Source organism: Lutjanus erythropterus, chromosome 6 (assembly GCF_056507025.1).
Source record: "Lutjanus erythropterus isolate fLutEry1 chromosome 6, fLutEry1.hap2, whole genome shotgun sequence".
NCBI lineage: Eukaryota > Metazoa > Chordata > Actinopteri > Lutjaniformes > Lutjanidae > Lutjanus > Lutjanus erythropterus.
The window spans coordinates 41,497,935-41,514,119 of NC_139322.1; the positions used below are offsets into that span (position 1 = coordinate 41,497,935).

General features: G+C 37.6%; 1 protein-coding gene across 2 annotated transcripts; it reads left to right on the top strand.

Moving 5' to 3' along the window:
• The first annotated feature begins 4,484 nt into the window (after window positions 1-4,484).
• On the top strand, window positions 4,485-10,334 carry LOC146325782 (PWWP domain-containing DNA repair factor 3A-like). 2 transcript variants are annotated; one of them, XM_084720078.1, is made up of 14 exons: window positions 4,485-4,588; window positions 4,680-4,727; window positions 4,846-4,926; window positions 5,016-5,093; window positions 5,688-5,748; window positions 5,895-5,945; window positions 6,034-6,078; window positions 6,188-6,252; window positions 6,517-6,721; window positions 6,917-6,979; window positions 9,492-9,617; window positions 9,775-9,863; window positions 10,028-10,093; window positions 10,219-10,334. In XM_084720078.1, exons 4-14 carry the CDS (start codon window positions 5,068-5,070, stop codon window positions 10,235-10,237), a joined length of 816 nt encoding a protein of 271 aa, XP_084576204.1. In that variant the 5' UTR covers window positions 4,485-4,588; window positions 4,680-4,727; window positions 4,846-4,926; window positions 5,016-5,067; the 3' UTR covers window positions 10,238-10,334. The 2 variants fall into 2 exon arrangements, with proteins under 2 accessions (XP_084576204.1, XP_084576205.1); XM_084720079.1 differs by lacking the exon at window positions 5,016-5,093 and having other exon boundaries at window positions 10,219-10,329.
• Window positions 10,335-16,185: the final 5,851 nt, after the last annotated feature.

The window sequence follows — 16,185 nt, forward strand, 5'->3', positions numbered from 1 at the left end:
TGCCTGAAACTTCTTAAGGAAAACTTCATCATACTGCAATGCTGAAAAACTTGCAAGCTGAAACATGTAAAACTGGCAGAAATGGAAGCAGGACCAACAGGAGTAGAAGAAAAAGCCATAGTAGTAACTACTGTGATAGCAGTAGTAGTGATAATAGTTAAAGTTAGAGTGAAATTGGCACAGACAGACAGACAGAAAGACAGAAAGAAAGAAAGAAAGAAAGAAAGAAAGAAAGAAAGAAAGAAAGAATTCAACCTAAAACAGCTCAAGGGATGAAATTATTAACCGTTAAAAGACTGCAGTCTGAAAAAATAGGAGACAGAAAGACAAGGACAGACAGACAGAGACACAGAAGGAGTTAAGCCTGAAAAAGGTTCAAGTTTGAAATTATTAACTGTTACAAGCTGAACTATGCAACAGTGGCAGAAATGCAAGTCAAGTAACAATAAAGGTAGTGGTAGTAGTAATATATGTAACAATAGCTGTAATATTTGTGGTAGCAGTATCACACAGACAGATAAGACAGATGGAGGTACAGAGATAAACTGTCAGAAACACAATAGAAAAATACTGCTGAAAATTAGTAGAAAAATGGAATGCCTGAAACAAATCTGTTGCATTTAAAAAGCTTATATGAATGTTACAGCACTTTTGGGAAGGTGAATAGATAATGACTGAATTTTCATTTTTGGGTGAACTATCATTTTACTAGAAAGTCACAAGCCCACCTGTGGCTGTCAGAGCTTTAAGTATGCACTATAAGACTTAAAACCTACCATATATACATATGCACTCATGCAATATACCATGGATTTCTCTTTAAGCGAACTATTTTATTTAGTCAAAACAGAAATTATTCAAAACATAAACAATATTGAAAGTGGAACAACAATTACAGAACAACAGTTATGGAACAATATACATTTATACATTTATATTTACAACTCTTTCATCTCTACGGCCTCTGCCTCAGTCACCTCCATTGCACGGCATTTCATTTTAATAAAAAATGGCAGTGTCACCATTCTTTCTGACAGGGGCTGCCAAATCTCTTCACTGATGTCAGATTCAGTGTGTTGGTCCTCGTGCTCCACGAGGAGTTTTAGCACCCCTGGCTTCTCTGGGTGCTTCGCCACCCCAAGGGCATTCACCACCAGTGATGATCCCTATTTGTTAAAACAGCATCATTCAAACCACAGATTCATGCAATACATTCACCATCTGGTACAAAGAGTACTGGCAACAATTCTGTGGCCACTGTGATTTAAACAGACATTTTTATATCACAAATTTTGATTGAAATAATTTAAAAAAACTTAAATGTCATTCTTGCATAAAAATTCTACGGAGCCCCTCTGGTGACATTGGATGAAAAAAAAAATAATGCGTGGCCACGCATTACTATCTCGTGGCCACGCATTATTATCTCGTGGCCACGAGATAGTAATGCGTGGCCACGCATTATTTTTTTTTTCATCCAATGTCACCATAGGGGCTCCGAGTCTCTCGTTAAGAATTACTCCATGCCTTGCCACAAGTGACTGAAGTATGTCATTGTAATTCATTCCTATATTAAAATAAAATGAAATTAAATCAAACTTGTCCATGATAAAACCAACAGTCTGCATGGAATGACTACAATAACTATCTCGCGACCACGCATTAATTATCTTGTGGCCACGCATTAACTATCTTGTGGCCACGCGTTATTATCTCGTGGCCACGAGATAGTAATGTGTGGCCACGCATCACTATCTCGTGGCCACGAGATACTAATACGTGGCCACGCATTATTATTTTTTTTTCATCCAATGTCACCAGAGGGGCTCCGTAAAATTCAACTAAAAGGGTCAATGTTTATTATGAGTATTTCATGACAAAATCATGATGAATGTATGATCTCCTCCCTGTGTAAGAATTTGGCTGTGTATGTGTGCACTTGTGTATATGTATGTGTGTGCGTCTGTGTGTGTGTGTGTGTGTGTGTGTGTGTGTGTGTGTGTGTCTGTGAGGGTCTATTTGAGTGTGTAATTCTGTTTGTCTTTCATGCGCTGAGGTGGGCTCAGCTAGAGGGAAGATACTCATATCAAAGGAAACTAGATTACATAAGACAGTGTTTCCCAACCCTGGTCCTCAGAGCTCACTGCCCTGAATGTTTTAGATGTTTCCCTGCTGCAACACACCTGATTCAAATGATCAAGGCCCTGTTTCCCATAGCCTTCATAGCGCTACGTGCGTCTTAAGATGTATTTTAAGGTCTCCCTTAAGGTTTCGGGCTGTTTCCCAGAGTTGGGCCAACCTTACCAGCAGGGGGCGATAATTTTCTCGATGCCTACGGACCCACGGGAAATATACAGATTATTCCCAGCCCCCTCTCTGTCAGGTAAGAAGACGATATATGGCTGATTTATTTATTTTTTATTTGTTAATGGCTTTTGTCTGAGATGTTTGAGGTTGACTGTGAGTTTTATCATGTTAATTACATTTCATTAGGTGGTAGAGCCGGTGGTCATCAGAAGAAGTAGCTAATGTTACCTTGTCTGGAGAAGTAATGTTGTCCAGTTAGCCTAGCTCTTTTAGCATTTATGCTAGCATTACAGCTAACGTCAGCTGAAAAAGTCTTCTCTTTTATAGCTTTATGTTAATCTTTGTTAAAGTAGAGTAAGTTAAAGCAACGCCTGGGTTACTGTTAAGTCTGAACATATTACAGGACGGTGCGTGGACGTGACGCGATCCAACCCACTAGAGTCCTGTCATCTTTTTATCAATTTAAGGTCCGGTCGGCCAAGGTCCATTTAAAAAGTCCTAATGTCGTTTTAACCTTTCTGTAACGTTATATGTGCGTGTGTGGGCTGTGGAGCAAGTAGGGTCTCCCTGCAGAACCGGAGGCAGCAGTTTCAGGACCGCACTTTCAGGACCGCAGTTGTAGGATCCTCTGGTTTTCACAACAGCGCCACGTTGCGAGTCAGATGACATCCTGCCTCCGGTTCTGTAGGGACACCGTAGTCATCGAGTATGACATCGAAAATGTGAGTACTAATGTGTCATTTGTTTAACGTTAAAAGTCAATTCTGCTGTCTTCAATTAGCAAAGGTAACGTTTATTAGTTGAAATGAATAGGTATATTTCATAGTAACTTAAATGCATTGGCAACAGCTAGCTATGTTTAGCATAGCAAGGTGTTGCAAAAGAAAGAATTTGTGCAGGTGTTGAATAAAACCGCCATTTAACGTCTAGCTAGTGTGTTTACTTGATGACCATGATAATTCTAGCCAGCATATTAATCAAACAGATAATGCATGATATGCATTTTTAAGAGTCCATTATTATGTAGACCTGGGTTTTCAAAGTCTGACCGTGGGTCTCCCCTCAGACAAAGCATGGAAAAAGGCACCCACTCATAGTTAGTAGTTGTATAGCTAGTTTTGCGCAGTTCCTGGGTGCCTATGAGATCGTGATTGTTATTTGACTATCTGATATTGCTGTTTACATTACTTGACTACATCAAATACATAAAAAGATCTGTCGGAAGGCATTTATTCTGACTCTGGGAAAGTGTGACAACAGTAAAATCCTCCCTTTATCCAAATCACACACACAGGCTCTTCTAGGTGATCTCTTTTTGATAAGTAATGTGCTATTTTCACTTCCATTCACTGAGCCTCCCCTGAAACTGTTTGCAGCCCCCCCTGGGGAGACCACTTTGAAAGCCTCTGCCATTGACCTGTCCTGCAGATTTCATGGGCAAAAATTAAGCTCAATTCAGGACAGCAGATTGACGATTTTTTATGCTGTATTGTACTCAAAGAAAAGTTATGTTTGTGAAATGATATCTAAATGTCCAGTTTTAACAAATACGCTCTGTTTTTGTTTTTCTTTTAAAGATGCATGTAACAATCCAAAAAGGCAAGTGTTTGCCTGACTTGAAAAGGTGCAGCACATGCTGCACAGCCTACCACTGCCCAATCTGTGGGCCTACTTTGTTTCATCCCACAAAGTTGAGCAAGGTCAGAGTTCATTAGGACTCACATTTCAACAGGGCAGTTTTTCATGCAGGTAAAGTTTGCAAACATTGTCTTTTAACATGTAATTTTGATTTTTATGTGCATTGGAACAGCCCGAATATAATCATCAGTTCCATTAGATCAATCAGTACTCTAATTTGATTGTGGTGACCTGATACTTGATTCAGATTTAGATTACTGATAAGTTATATTTCAGAGTTTATGACTATAAAATACTTATATGATAATTCTTATTATGTTTCTTATGTTCTTATATTTCAGGGTATACCATTCACAGATGTGGTTTGAACTGCAGACCACAATGCCATTACCACTGCATTTACTGCAAGGCAATGCTTTTGCGCAAAGCAGACTTCTGCAAACATGTGAGTATTTGTGAGGCAAGGCAACCTTCCCTTTTCCCCACCATCCCACCTCCAGCGACCATCCCACCTCCAGCCCACCTCCAGCCACCATCCCACAGGAATCGGCCTGCGACAGAAATCATTGTGAAAGAAGGGCCTATCTGTCTCACTCGGGAAGATTTCTCGAGTCTGGGTTTGCTAAGAGACATGGACTCTCAAGTGAGTAGCGTGTGATGGTAAACAAAAGGAGGGCAACACCATGATGAATTTGCTTTTGTTTGTTCATGATGAGTTTGATTTTTTCTTGCAGATTGGGAATGCCTGCCTGAAACTGATTCATGAAGCAGCTCAGCAACTTGTATGTAACATTTTTTCAACTAAGGCCTAAATTACACAGAAAAAAAACATTCTATATAGTTACAATGGATTTTGTTTTACTTTTATGTTCATGTTTTGTTTTGCTTTTTCCCCTATAGGGAAAAAACATTTATATAGAGGACATGTACATTGTTCCTACATGGAAGTATACAGAAAGCAACGTTGCTGCCAACTTTCCAGTGAGTGTAAATAACAAAATATATAAAATTGTATACATACAGTCACAAATATTTAGATCTGCATGAAGATTTTGTTTCATAAATGTTAGGAGGATGTGGACATGAAGGGCTGCTTAGTCTTTCCAGCATGGACCAACGCAAATGGACCTGAACACTTTGTTCTCTGTGTTACTAGATTCTACATTAAGTGCCTTTTGAGTTGTTCAATTCATGTATATTCATGTATATGCAGAGTGAACTCCAGTTCTGTCCTAATGACTTTTAAAATCTTGTGCATTTCTTTACCTATTATATTATATTATAGACCATGAAGCCACTCCTGAGAGAGATGATCCTTTTAGACTCTCAGTACTCAATGCATGAGTCTGGGTTTGGTGATGCTCAGTACAGAACCATATTTAGGTGCACAAATGAGACATACTGTGTGCCACGTTCATATAGCTTGTTATATTTTGGCTACGTTCCTATAGCCTGTACTTGAGGTGGTGGTTACCTTCCAGTTGCTGTATGTCTCAGTGGTTGTCACTTTCATCTTTTACAAATTACTTTTACTAATTTCTTCTGATGGGTGATATTCTCTGTGTTTAGGATCAATTTGAAATTTTCCTTCAGATTCCCTTTTGGTCAACCCCACTAAGAAGATCCCTTAATCTGTGAACTGAATTTGACACAAACATGTGGCAGCCACTATAGACTGTAATATCATAGAAATGTAACTTAATTCTCCAATATCTTTTTATTGTTTGAATTTTTCTCTCTAGAAATATTGCTCAGCACATTCATCATGGGAGCTGGACTGAGAAGACTGGGCATGATATTCCAGTAAATATAAATGCATAATTAACTCCACCAAAAAATGTAACTATTGCCTGTAGTGTGCACTTTAAGTACAAGAACCATGGGCAAAAAAGACAGCTTCTGTCAGTCATATTTCTATTCTTACCTTATTTCTTTTTGGTTGATTTTAGTGCTTGCCACGCCAGACCTGTGGAAATGACTGTGGGATTTTTATGCTTATGGTAAGGTCTCAGTTTATTGGGAAAGTATATGCAGGCCTCTGACAACATTGTGAATAAAATGCTTTTTTTTCTATCTTCTCTGTTCCAGTATACCCTTTCCATTGTTACAAGTGTGGGGTTTGAATTCCAGGAGGTTAGTTTATTATTGCCTACTTAAAATGTTGCTTATGTTGCAGCATCTTAAACAGGAAGGATACATTATAAAATACAAATTCTCCTCACCACTGTCAAAATTCTTTCAGATGGACATGCCTTTGATTCGGAAGTGGTGGTGTCTTCTTCTCATGCAGCGTTTCGAAATAGAAGGGTACGACAGCTCTAAACAATAAGTGTATATTAATTTCGGTAACACTTTTGGGGGTCACTTGATGATCAAAAACTCTTTATCGATCAGCAGCATGTCAATAGAATTTCTGTTGACTACATTAGAGTAGACCATCAGTAACAAGAGATGTAAAGACTCTTGATGGCAGTCTCTTTTGAGAGTATTTATGGATGTCAATTGTGCACCAATGCCTTAGCTTTTTCCTATGCGATACTTCAGATTAGTCGTGTTGCTATTGTTTGAAAGGCATGGCCAGAGGTTTTCCTTCTGGACTGATGAAGCCAGAAGCTTGCTCCAAGGAACCCTTCAGCCAGTGTACAGAGTGCCAAGACAGAGGGCCATTACTGAGGAAGTTCCAGTCCACATGCAGGCTGTCATTGACCGCACTGCAGAGGAAAAGAGACTGGTGGACTTCATTGTACAGTCACAGGGAACTGAGCAGCATTTGGTGGTACTTTGAGAATGTTCACATTTTGCCATTACAGACTAACTCACAGAAATATTCACCCAGGGCCTTTGTGTCGAATATCATCAACAGACAAATCATTTAACTATGCAGCTCATTTATTATATCTTTATCTTAAATGTATGCCTGAAGGTCAAATTCCCACAAAATAATTGTTTCTGTGCCTTGGTTTGCCAATAGGGTGTACTCAACGGGAAGCCTTCTAAGTGGTTTGATCAGAACCCCTCGTTCCAGGTGCCTGTCTACACTGCAAAAAAAGAAAAGTTGGGTCAACTCAAAATTTCAAGGCAACAAACTTCGATAAAATTTTAAGTTGGACAATTAAACTAAATATTTTAAGTTTTGCTTCTGAGTTTGCTCAACTCTGAATTTAGATTTTTTATCAACTCAACAGTAAGTTCTACTAACTTATAATTTTACATTGTAATAACTTTTAATCCTTACTTCAGCTAACTTTCCCCTAAGTTTGACTAACTTATAATTTTACATTGTAATAACTTTTAAATGTTACTTGTGCTTACTCTCTCCTAAATTCTAACTTAATATTTTACATTGTAATAACATTTAATCCTTACTTCTACTAACTGTCCTGTAAATTGTACTAACTTATAATTTTACATTGTAATGACTCTACTGTAAGTTAAGAATGCACTTTGATTGAGTTAAGTTAGTATATAGAAGAATAATTCAAGAGGAATTTAAACTTGCACACTGCAATAGTTTATAATGTAGCTCAAATGTGTAATTTAGAACCAATAATGTATAATCAAATGTATAAATAATTACAGATGCAACATATACATTCAAAACATTTGTTTTATTTAAACTGTACCAGCAAATGAATTAATACTTTCTTTTTACAGCAAATTACCTTGTATTCACACAACCAGCACTGAAATGTTAAGTTCTCTTGCCTTTGGACAGTCCTGTGCAATCTTGAAAGATGTGATTTCAAAGCACTAATGGTTCTAAAAGTGCAACAGCAGTCCCTGTGGATGCAAGGCCAGGTTGAACCTCTGTGATGCAGTCGATAGTGTTTCAGCAGAACAGCTTCAACGGCGCGGGTGAACTTGTACAACTTGCACTGCATTCATTTCAATCTGAAAAACAAAGATGACAATTTGCTGGGGATTAGTAAAGCAGTCAGTAAGAATTTTAAACATTTTATCAATTTAATGACAATCATGTAAACAGTAGACTAGAGACTATAGTTGACAAGACTAACAATATAATATTCTGTCCCATTTTTAATTTTTAATACATTTTGCTGTTGTGAAGATTTCAATTAACTTAGTAATTAGGGAGACTACTCAACCAACCAGGACAGTCACACAAGTCAGCAGTCAGTATAAAATTGAGCCAAATACATGCATTTCAACATTTTCAAACACAGTGATTCAGTATAACCAGGACGAGGAATGGAAATTAAAAATTAAAAATTTAACTTAAATGAAATTAAACTTTTTTGAATCCACAGATACACAGTAACTTATCTGTCTAGGTATAGTATGACCAACACAATAATTGATAGGCTACAGGTGAACTGGTCTTTTCTGCCACTACACTATTATGATGATATTAAATCTGATATAAATTACCCTACATCTTATTATTTTAATACTTAAATCACAGTGGCATGGTGATTTATTGAACTCAGTCTGATGTAACATTAAACATTAATAAGTAGGGATGTGCATTTCAAGCAAAAGTACTATTCAATAATCACAGGGCCCCCACCCTTGTGCCGTTTCTCTGCAGGCGCACCCCACATACACATGTGCGCACATACATACAAACGCGGGTGCATGGACAGGTGTGTTTGGCCAGTAAAAAACGGAAAATACGCTAAATCGCGCTAATTGTATATTGTTTGAATTGCCGCGAGTGCAAATGCTATGCTGCCCCGTGCGGAAGATTCTATTATTTATGTGTAGCCTATTTGAATAGAGAGGCACACAGTAAACTACGATAACCTAACTTACTGCAGCATGTGGCTGGTTCAGCTCTCTCTGTCCCTACTAACATAAAACAGCCTGCTCACCTGCTGCTGTCTGGGAGCAGAGACGAGCATGACTGTTATTACCCTGTGTAATAACACCTTCAACATTTATGAAAGATGGCTAAGGTTGCAACCACAATTTTGAGTTGAGCATGAATTAACACAATACCAACCAGTCAGAAGACAACATGCTGTCATATTTGAATAGGATTTGCCCAGACAAGCTAATGTTACTGGCTTACCTGCTGCAGCCCTGCTAGCATCAGTTAGCTGCTAACTGCTAAGGACTGAAAAGCCTTGTGTTTAAATGTTGAAAATGTGTAGGTCGCTTTCTCCATTATGACAAATAAAAATCAAAATAAAATTCCTGTATGATTTAACTTTAAAATAAATAAAATTAAAGGTTGTTTAAAACTTACCTGTGCAGACTTCAGCCCGAGGCAGCAGCACTCCAGCTCCTTGCAGCAGCACACAGCCACGAGACTTGAAGTGAAAAATGCCAACTCGGAAAGTTGGCTTTCCCGCATTTCACAACAAAGAAAAATGAGTTGGCAGAACTGTTGTCCCTTGTATTGAACCACAACATAAGGATTTAAGTATAAACAACTCACCAAATTATTTTGGAGCATACAACTGTCTTGCTTTGTTGTGTGAACTTAGATTATTGTCTTAAATGTCAATAATTTATATTTTCAAGTTTTACCAACATAAATTACTGTTTTAGGCCAAAAAATACAAGTTGGTTTTTTTGCAGTGTACCTTGACAGTGAGGAACAACAGGACACCCTTTTTGCCTTTCTGAAGGCAGTATTGCATAGAACACCAACACAACTGGGCTTCACGGATGAAGTGCAGTTCATCTTGGGTGTTCTGTTTCCAGAGGTAGGCCTAACCATGTAATGTATTTGTGTGTGTGTTCCTGTTCCTGCACTTTCAAAGCCTATATAAACAGCATGCCTACAATGGTGCTACTTGTGTATGGACCCGTGTGTAATGGCTTGCTGACCTGCTATAGTTTTTAACCGTTCTCTTTTGGAAGGCCATTATATATGGCCTGTCTGTGCTTCAGAATTTGTCCTTGCAGGAGGCTGAGCAGGTCCTCCTCACTGGTCCGCTTTATCATCAGAGGTAAGAATGTAATTTTTTTTTAACACAAATGTTTATCAACTATTTGCTAATATAAGTTAATACCCTTATTAAGCAGTAGTTATGTTAATTAATGTACCCTTTTTAAGTGTTTCCAATATTTCTGTTAACCCAGCAGTGATCATGTCGTCCATTTACTATTTCAGTGAAGTGGAGGAATTTAAAAGAGGAATAGATAAGCAATTGAGGAGAGAAGGGAAACAATTCTATTGGTATGTAGGGCTGTTACCTACTTCACAATCTGGGGGTTGAATATTGGAGGGTCAGGAAAACTCAAATGTCAATAACGTTATTTCTGCTCTGTTTTCTTGCATCCCTCTCTTTTTCTCTCTCTCAGGAGTCATGGGGGCCTTTAGGGGTTCTACTCCAAACAGATTTATGAGTCAGCCAGTCCCCTAGGCCCTGCTGTGCAGAGTTCAAGCTGCGCTTATGCACATTACATTGCAACTTTTTTGTTTGTTTTTCAATAAAAAGGATGTTCACAAAAAAGACGTCTTATGTTTCTGAACAAAATGTAAGATAAAATGATTCTGGTATGTTTTAGAGCCATTTTAAGAATTTTAGGCATATTTTGATGATATTTGGATAATATCAGGAATCACAATTGTTTTGGCATTTGGGTGGAATAAACCTTTAATAATGTAGGCATATTTTGATGATACTGGGATAATATGAAGTACAATTATTTTGGCATTTGGGTGGAATAAACCTCCAATATTATAGTTAGAAAGTACCTTTAATATTGTATTAAGTAGTATATGGGTGGAATAAAACTCCAATATTAAAACCTAGGGGCCTAGGTTTTAATATTGGAGAAATGCAGGTGTGAATCTGCATATTTTGATGATATTTGGATAATATCAGGAATCACAATTGTTTTGGCATTTGGGTGGAATAAACATTTAATAATGAATCACAATTAAAACTTTAATAGTGAATCACAATTATTTTGGCATTTGGGTAGAATAAACCTTCAATATTATCGTTAGACAGTCAATAATATTTTGCTGTCATCCAGTTCAATAGGTGGCGCTATCGCAGAAAATCTAAGGTCTTAGAAATGCGGTCCCAGAACTGTGGGTCTGAATCTGCAGCCTCCGGGTCTGCAGATGGATACTATTGTGTGGAGCTCGTTTTAAAGTTACCGTTAAGTTGCTGATAAATGCATTAATGGTATAGTAGTTTAATAAACAGTCGCTCCACAGGCTTCATATGTTACTATAGCAACGTGGAGTAGATAAATCCCACTGCCTTGTTGATGACGAAATGTGACGCAAAGATGAGCCTGTCTGTGTCCAGTGTCCTGTCTACTCTATTCTGAGGTGCAGGGTCTCCACTCCTCTCCTATTTTACACATTTCCATGCAACAAGCTAATAACAGTCCCTTCTTGCCCTGTGCTCTCTTTGCCTCTCTGCTGCTGTTTTTGCCATTGTGATATCTGAAAATATTGGAACATAAGATAGCAATGATGATTATTTTACATCAATATATAAAATTGAGTTATCTACATAGAAGTGTCACATCAGACATTCAACCCTGTCACAGTAATTCAACCCCGTTACAATGAAAAATGTGACGTGAAGTTTTTGGCTAATATTAGCCATATTTAGCTAGAACATTAGCACCACATGGCATTTAGGACATCAAAAATTGTAATATTTTACAGCACTACTGTTACTTTTTTCATAAACACCTGTTAACTATCATCAAGTCTCATAACAGAGCTGAATGGTTGAGCCTGACAATCTCAATTTGACAATAAAAACAATGAAATTTTGATAAGACATAGACACTTGCCTTTCTTTGCAGCATCTTCTCCAAAAGACTTGTGTGATGTCACTTCCTGAATGTTGATGTCACTTGGAATGATCTATTATTTTTATAGTGGGTAAACGGCATAGTGTGACGCTGTTGAAAACAAGTTGAGAGACGTGTATAAATATTGCAGTTTCATAGGTAATCCATTTATGTTTTCAGAAAAAAATATATGTTTAGTTAATGTAGACAAACAAATTATTACATTAGCATTAAAATTTTGGTTTTGATTTTATTATTTATCTGTTTCTAATTCAATGAAAATGTAAAGATGGTCAGTGAGGACATGCAAATATGTTTGTCATCTACTATATGACAGCCCATTATTTTATAATAACATTAAAAAAATCATTTTGTTTTGCATCATAGTACAAAAACACATATTTTTATTAATTGGTGGCTTAAAATGTCTTTTTTGTGGTTTCCTTTGATTGAAAATCTTTGAAGTAAGTCTGGGGGACCTAAAGGGCACCGGATTCAGAGAATCACCCTTCTAACACTAGGAAAAAATAATAAATTGTGTCATTGTTGGGAATGTGGTGACTTTTGCACCTGTTTATTTTGCTTTTTGTTCCTTTTGGTTTTTGGCTCATGGAATTAACCTGCATTAGGAAAGACAGAGCCTGAATGCATAATTGTTGTTGGAAAATATTGGTTATTGTACTCAAGACCACCTAAACTGAGAGCAAGTCATGACCAAGACTAGATCAGTGCAAGTCCCATTCTACATAATACATACATAATACACTCAATAAAATGTGGAGCATTCAAACCATAAGCACTTAAGGTTAGAGCTGCAACTATTAATTGATTGGTAATCAAATATGAAATTAATCTAGTCTTTTTTAATAAATAAAAAACATACAAATTCTGAATTCAGCTTCTTAAATGTGGATATTTTCTGTTTTCTTTACTCTCTCTGACAGTGAACTGAATGTCTTTGGGTTGTGAACAAAACCGGACATTTGAGGACGTCATCTTGTACTTTGGAAAATACTGATCAACATTTTTCACCATTTTATGAGATTTCATGGATCAACAAATGGTTGATTAATTGAGGAAATAATTGACAGATTAATCAGTAATGAAAACAATTGTTAGTTGCAACCCTACTTTATTTATCATATATAAGTGTGTTTAGAAATTGTTTTAAATTACAAAGGATTCAAGATATTGGTTGCATTTGAAACAGGAAGTTTTATATCAAATAATAGTAAATTTCAAACCTTTGAAAAATTGAATATATTGCCCAAACCTAATAGGCCACAACCCCTTACAAATGCACATACAGCCATCATGAAGACTTACAAAAATCAATGTCAAATCAAATGTATGGATTTACAAACAGTAAAACACACCTTTCCTTTTCCGTGTTCCGTCTGCTGGGGATCCTGTCAGGGCTGCATGTGGTCCTGCTGAGGCTGCCAAGATTCCAGTTTGGGCTGCTGGTGGGGTGGTCACTGGTGGCGTGGTGACTGGTGGCGTGGTGACTGGTGGGGTGGTCAGTGGTGGTCTGGTCACTGGAGGTCTGGTCACTAGTGACGTGGTCACTGGTGGCATGGTCAGTGGTGGAGTGGGCACTGCTGGCGTAGTCAGTGGTACGATGGTCGCTGGGGCCACTGAAGCTGCTGGGGGATCAAGGGCCACTGGTACTGGAGGGTCTGGTGAGGCCATTGATGGTCCAGCTGTGGGATCAACTGGGATTGATGAGGGTTCACCCAGTATGTGGGCATTCTGAAAGGAAAACATTAAATTCATAAAGCTTAATACTACATTAAACAAGCCTTTTCAGAATGATAAGAGGTTATTGAGATCACATGGTTTATACTCTGTTTTCTTTTTGTAGTTATTCTGGTACAGAATCTCTTAGCAATGCTGGTAAATTACTGTACTCAAAACATATAGGATAAATATATGGTGTGGTCACTGGGGCCGCTGAGGCCGCTGGGGGATCAAGGGCCACTGTTACCTGAGGGTCTGGTGAAGCCATTGGTGGTCCAGCAGGGGGATCAACTGGAGTTGATGAGGGTTCACCCAGTTGTCCTTTGGCGCCTTGTGGTAACCAGCCTCCATTGAAAAAGAAGTAAATTATATATCATTATAGGATTGTGTCATCTGTATTCACAGACAGGCAATAGGCCTATATATTTCTGCTTTAGAATGTAACAGCTGTGAACCAATTTTGAAAATAATGTTATGTTACTTTGATTCTCTTCACTTCTTCCAACTGAAGCTCGCTCACCTAAATTACAATTTATGTCTCTTTCAATCTCACTTGTTCGTTGAGCCAGGGAGGAGGGGAAAAGTTTGAATGGTGTCTTTACAAACGATGTTGCTGATTTTGACTAAAGTTTACTCAAAAAGAGCTTTTAGTCCAAAAACAAGTGGTTTATAAGCAATCACAATTATTATGAAATATTCTTTTATGTAAAAAGCATTAATTTCTTGATATCTGTAGATACCAGTTAAAAGCTGCCTCATCATATTGAACCCTGCCCTTCTCACTATATTCCAACTAAAGCAAATTCATGTAATTAAATAACATGTTTCAACTATGTCAATTCCAGCAAGTGCAGACTCCACAAAAATAATCCATTATATAACTAGCTAACCCATTAAAAATAATCGGCATGGTTGTATAGTCTGACTGACTGTTTTTGTTAGAACTTTCTATTGAAAATTATATGTACAAACGTAAATATTAACAGTAGTGTGATCTATTTATTACACTAGTACATTGGTAGAACAATCAATCAACTCCAGCCAGTAGACACATCCGTTTATATTAACGAGTTGTACACATTTCCAAACTACTTTTACAAAGTAGAAGTTATTTAAGAGGAGACTGTTCCCAAGATGGTGTCACATGATGAAGATGTGAAGATGAGATAGTCTACTACACTTCACCTTTTCTACCGAAACTGTATCATTAAAATACAGCATGGGTACTGGCATCAGAGTTCATTAAACTATGTTGCTAATGCAGTAGTAATATTCTGTCACATACATTCATATAATTCATTGTGTGCCAATACACTCCTAGCTGTGATGTCAGGGTTTATTACAGTTGTTTTCTACACAGTTAATGTCATACACATTTCTTTGTCATTTGTGATGTCAAAAACTCAGATTTAACATGCAGTCAAAAACTAAAAGTGTGTATCCTGCTCATACTTATAGAAGTGCACCATAAAGTGTCTCTTCTGCCATGCTGCAGTCAGCTGAACAGTCAATCACAGTGGACAGCAGTAGAGGAGGTTGTACCAAGTACCACTGCCTGGTTCAAAAGTGGTTCAGCCAATTTCACTGATGGCTGAAATACATGGGGCTTCGATGTGACGCATCACGTAGGAAGAGCAGAGCAGAGATTTTTACCAGCTACACAGACTGTCTCTGTTGTGTGCCGGTTGTGTTTTCTGAGGAGACTGTTATTATTGTTGCAATGACTTGATGTTGCGTTCTCTTACTATTGTTATTGCTGAAGCTGCTGTGTCTTGAATATGTTCTATTTTGTAATTGTGTTTCTTATATAACAGTGTCTTTTAGCAGAGAAATTATTCTGTTTCCTGCCCAGGGACTACAGATGAAAATTAGCTTACTGCCTACTCTGGTGCGGCTGCCCTGTCCCGGTCAGACAAACATACAAACAAATTTAAAGAGGGACAGGTGACAGATACTCGACTTTGTTGTGTGAATGTTGGGTTTTGACAGATGCAGCTGGTTATGTAGGGTTTGGAAGCATAGCTATATTAACTGGTACTGAATTAATTAACTCTAATTTTTTTAAAATTACAATCTATAACACCCACCAGATTGCTCTGCTGCGTTACATTGCCTCTGGTACAATGATGTATTTATTCAAACCATTTTCAAACAGGTTTTACTTGTTGTTTTTTCCAGAATTAAAAAATCAGTTTTTACTTGTTTGAGGGCGGCATAGCTGTGCAAGAGGAAAAAATGGACAAGCTATATGAAAAAATAAAGATGAGCCGTGCAATAGCTGCACAGGCACACATGTCTGCCATGTTCAGTGGAGCAGCTATAGTTAATTATAATGGCCGCTCTCTGCTGGAAACGTGGCTGAGGTGTTGTGCCACATTTGTGCCCCATGCAGCTCCTGCATTGCCCTGTGTACAATGATGCAGTTAAAAACAAGAGTATTAAGATTTGATTGACAAAAAAATTTGACTTGGTGTCTTCCTGACAAATAACTTGAATTACTGTTCTTTCGGGGGAACCTCCAGTCTTGCCTTTATAGTAATACTAATAATACTTTAAAGTACTCAATTACTCTCCTTAATTTTTCTTTGTACGTGATGATTTAAAGTAGCCTGGTAGTTAATTTTTCAAGCAGAATTAAATTTATTGTTGCATGAGGGAAACAAATCATACATAAATTTTAGGATTTGTTTTGATAAACATTAAACATGGTTCACAGTAATCTGTTTTGTTTTCTCATAATCCAATATACACATACACACAACACAT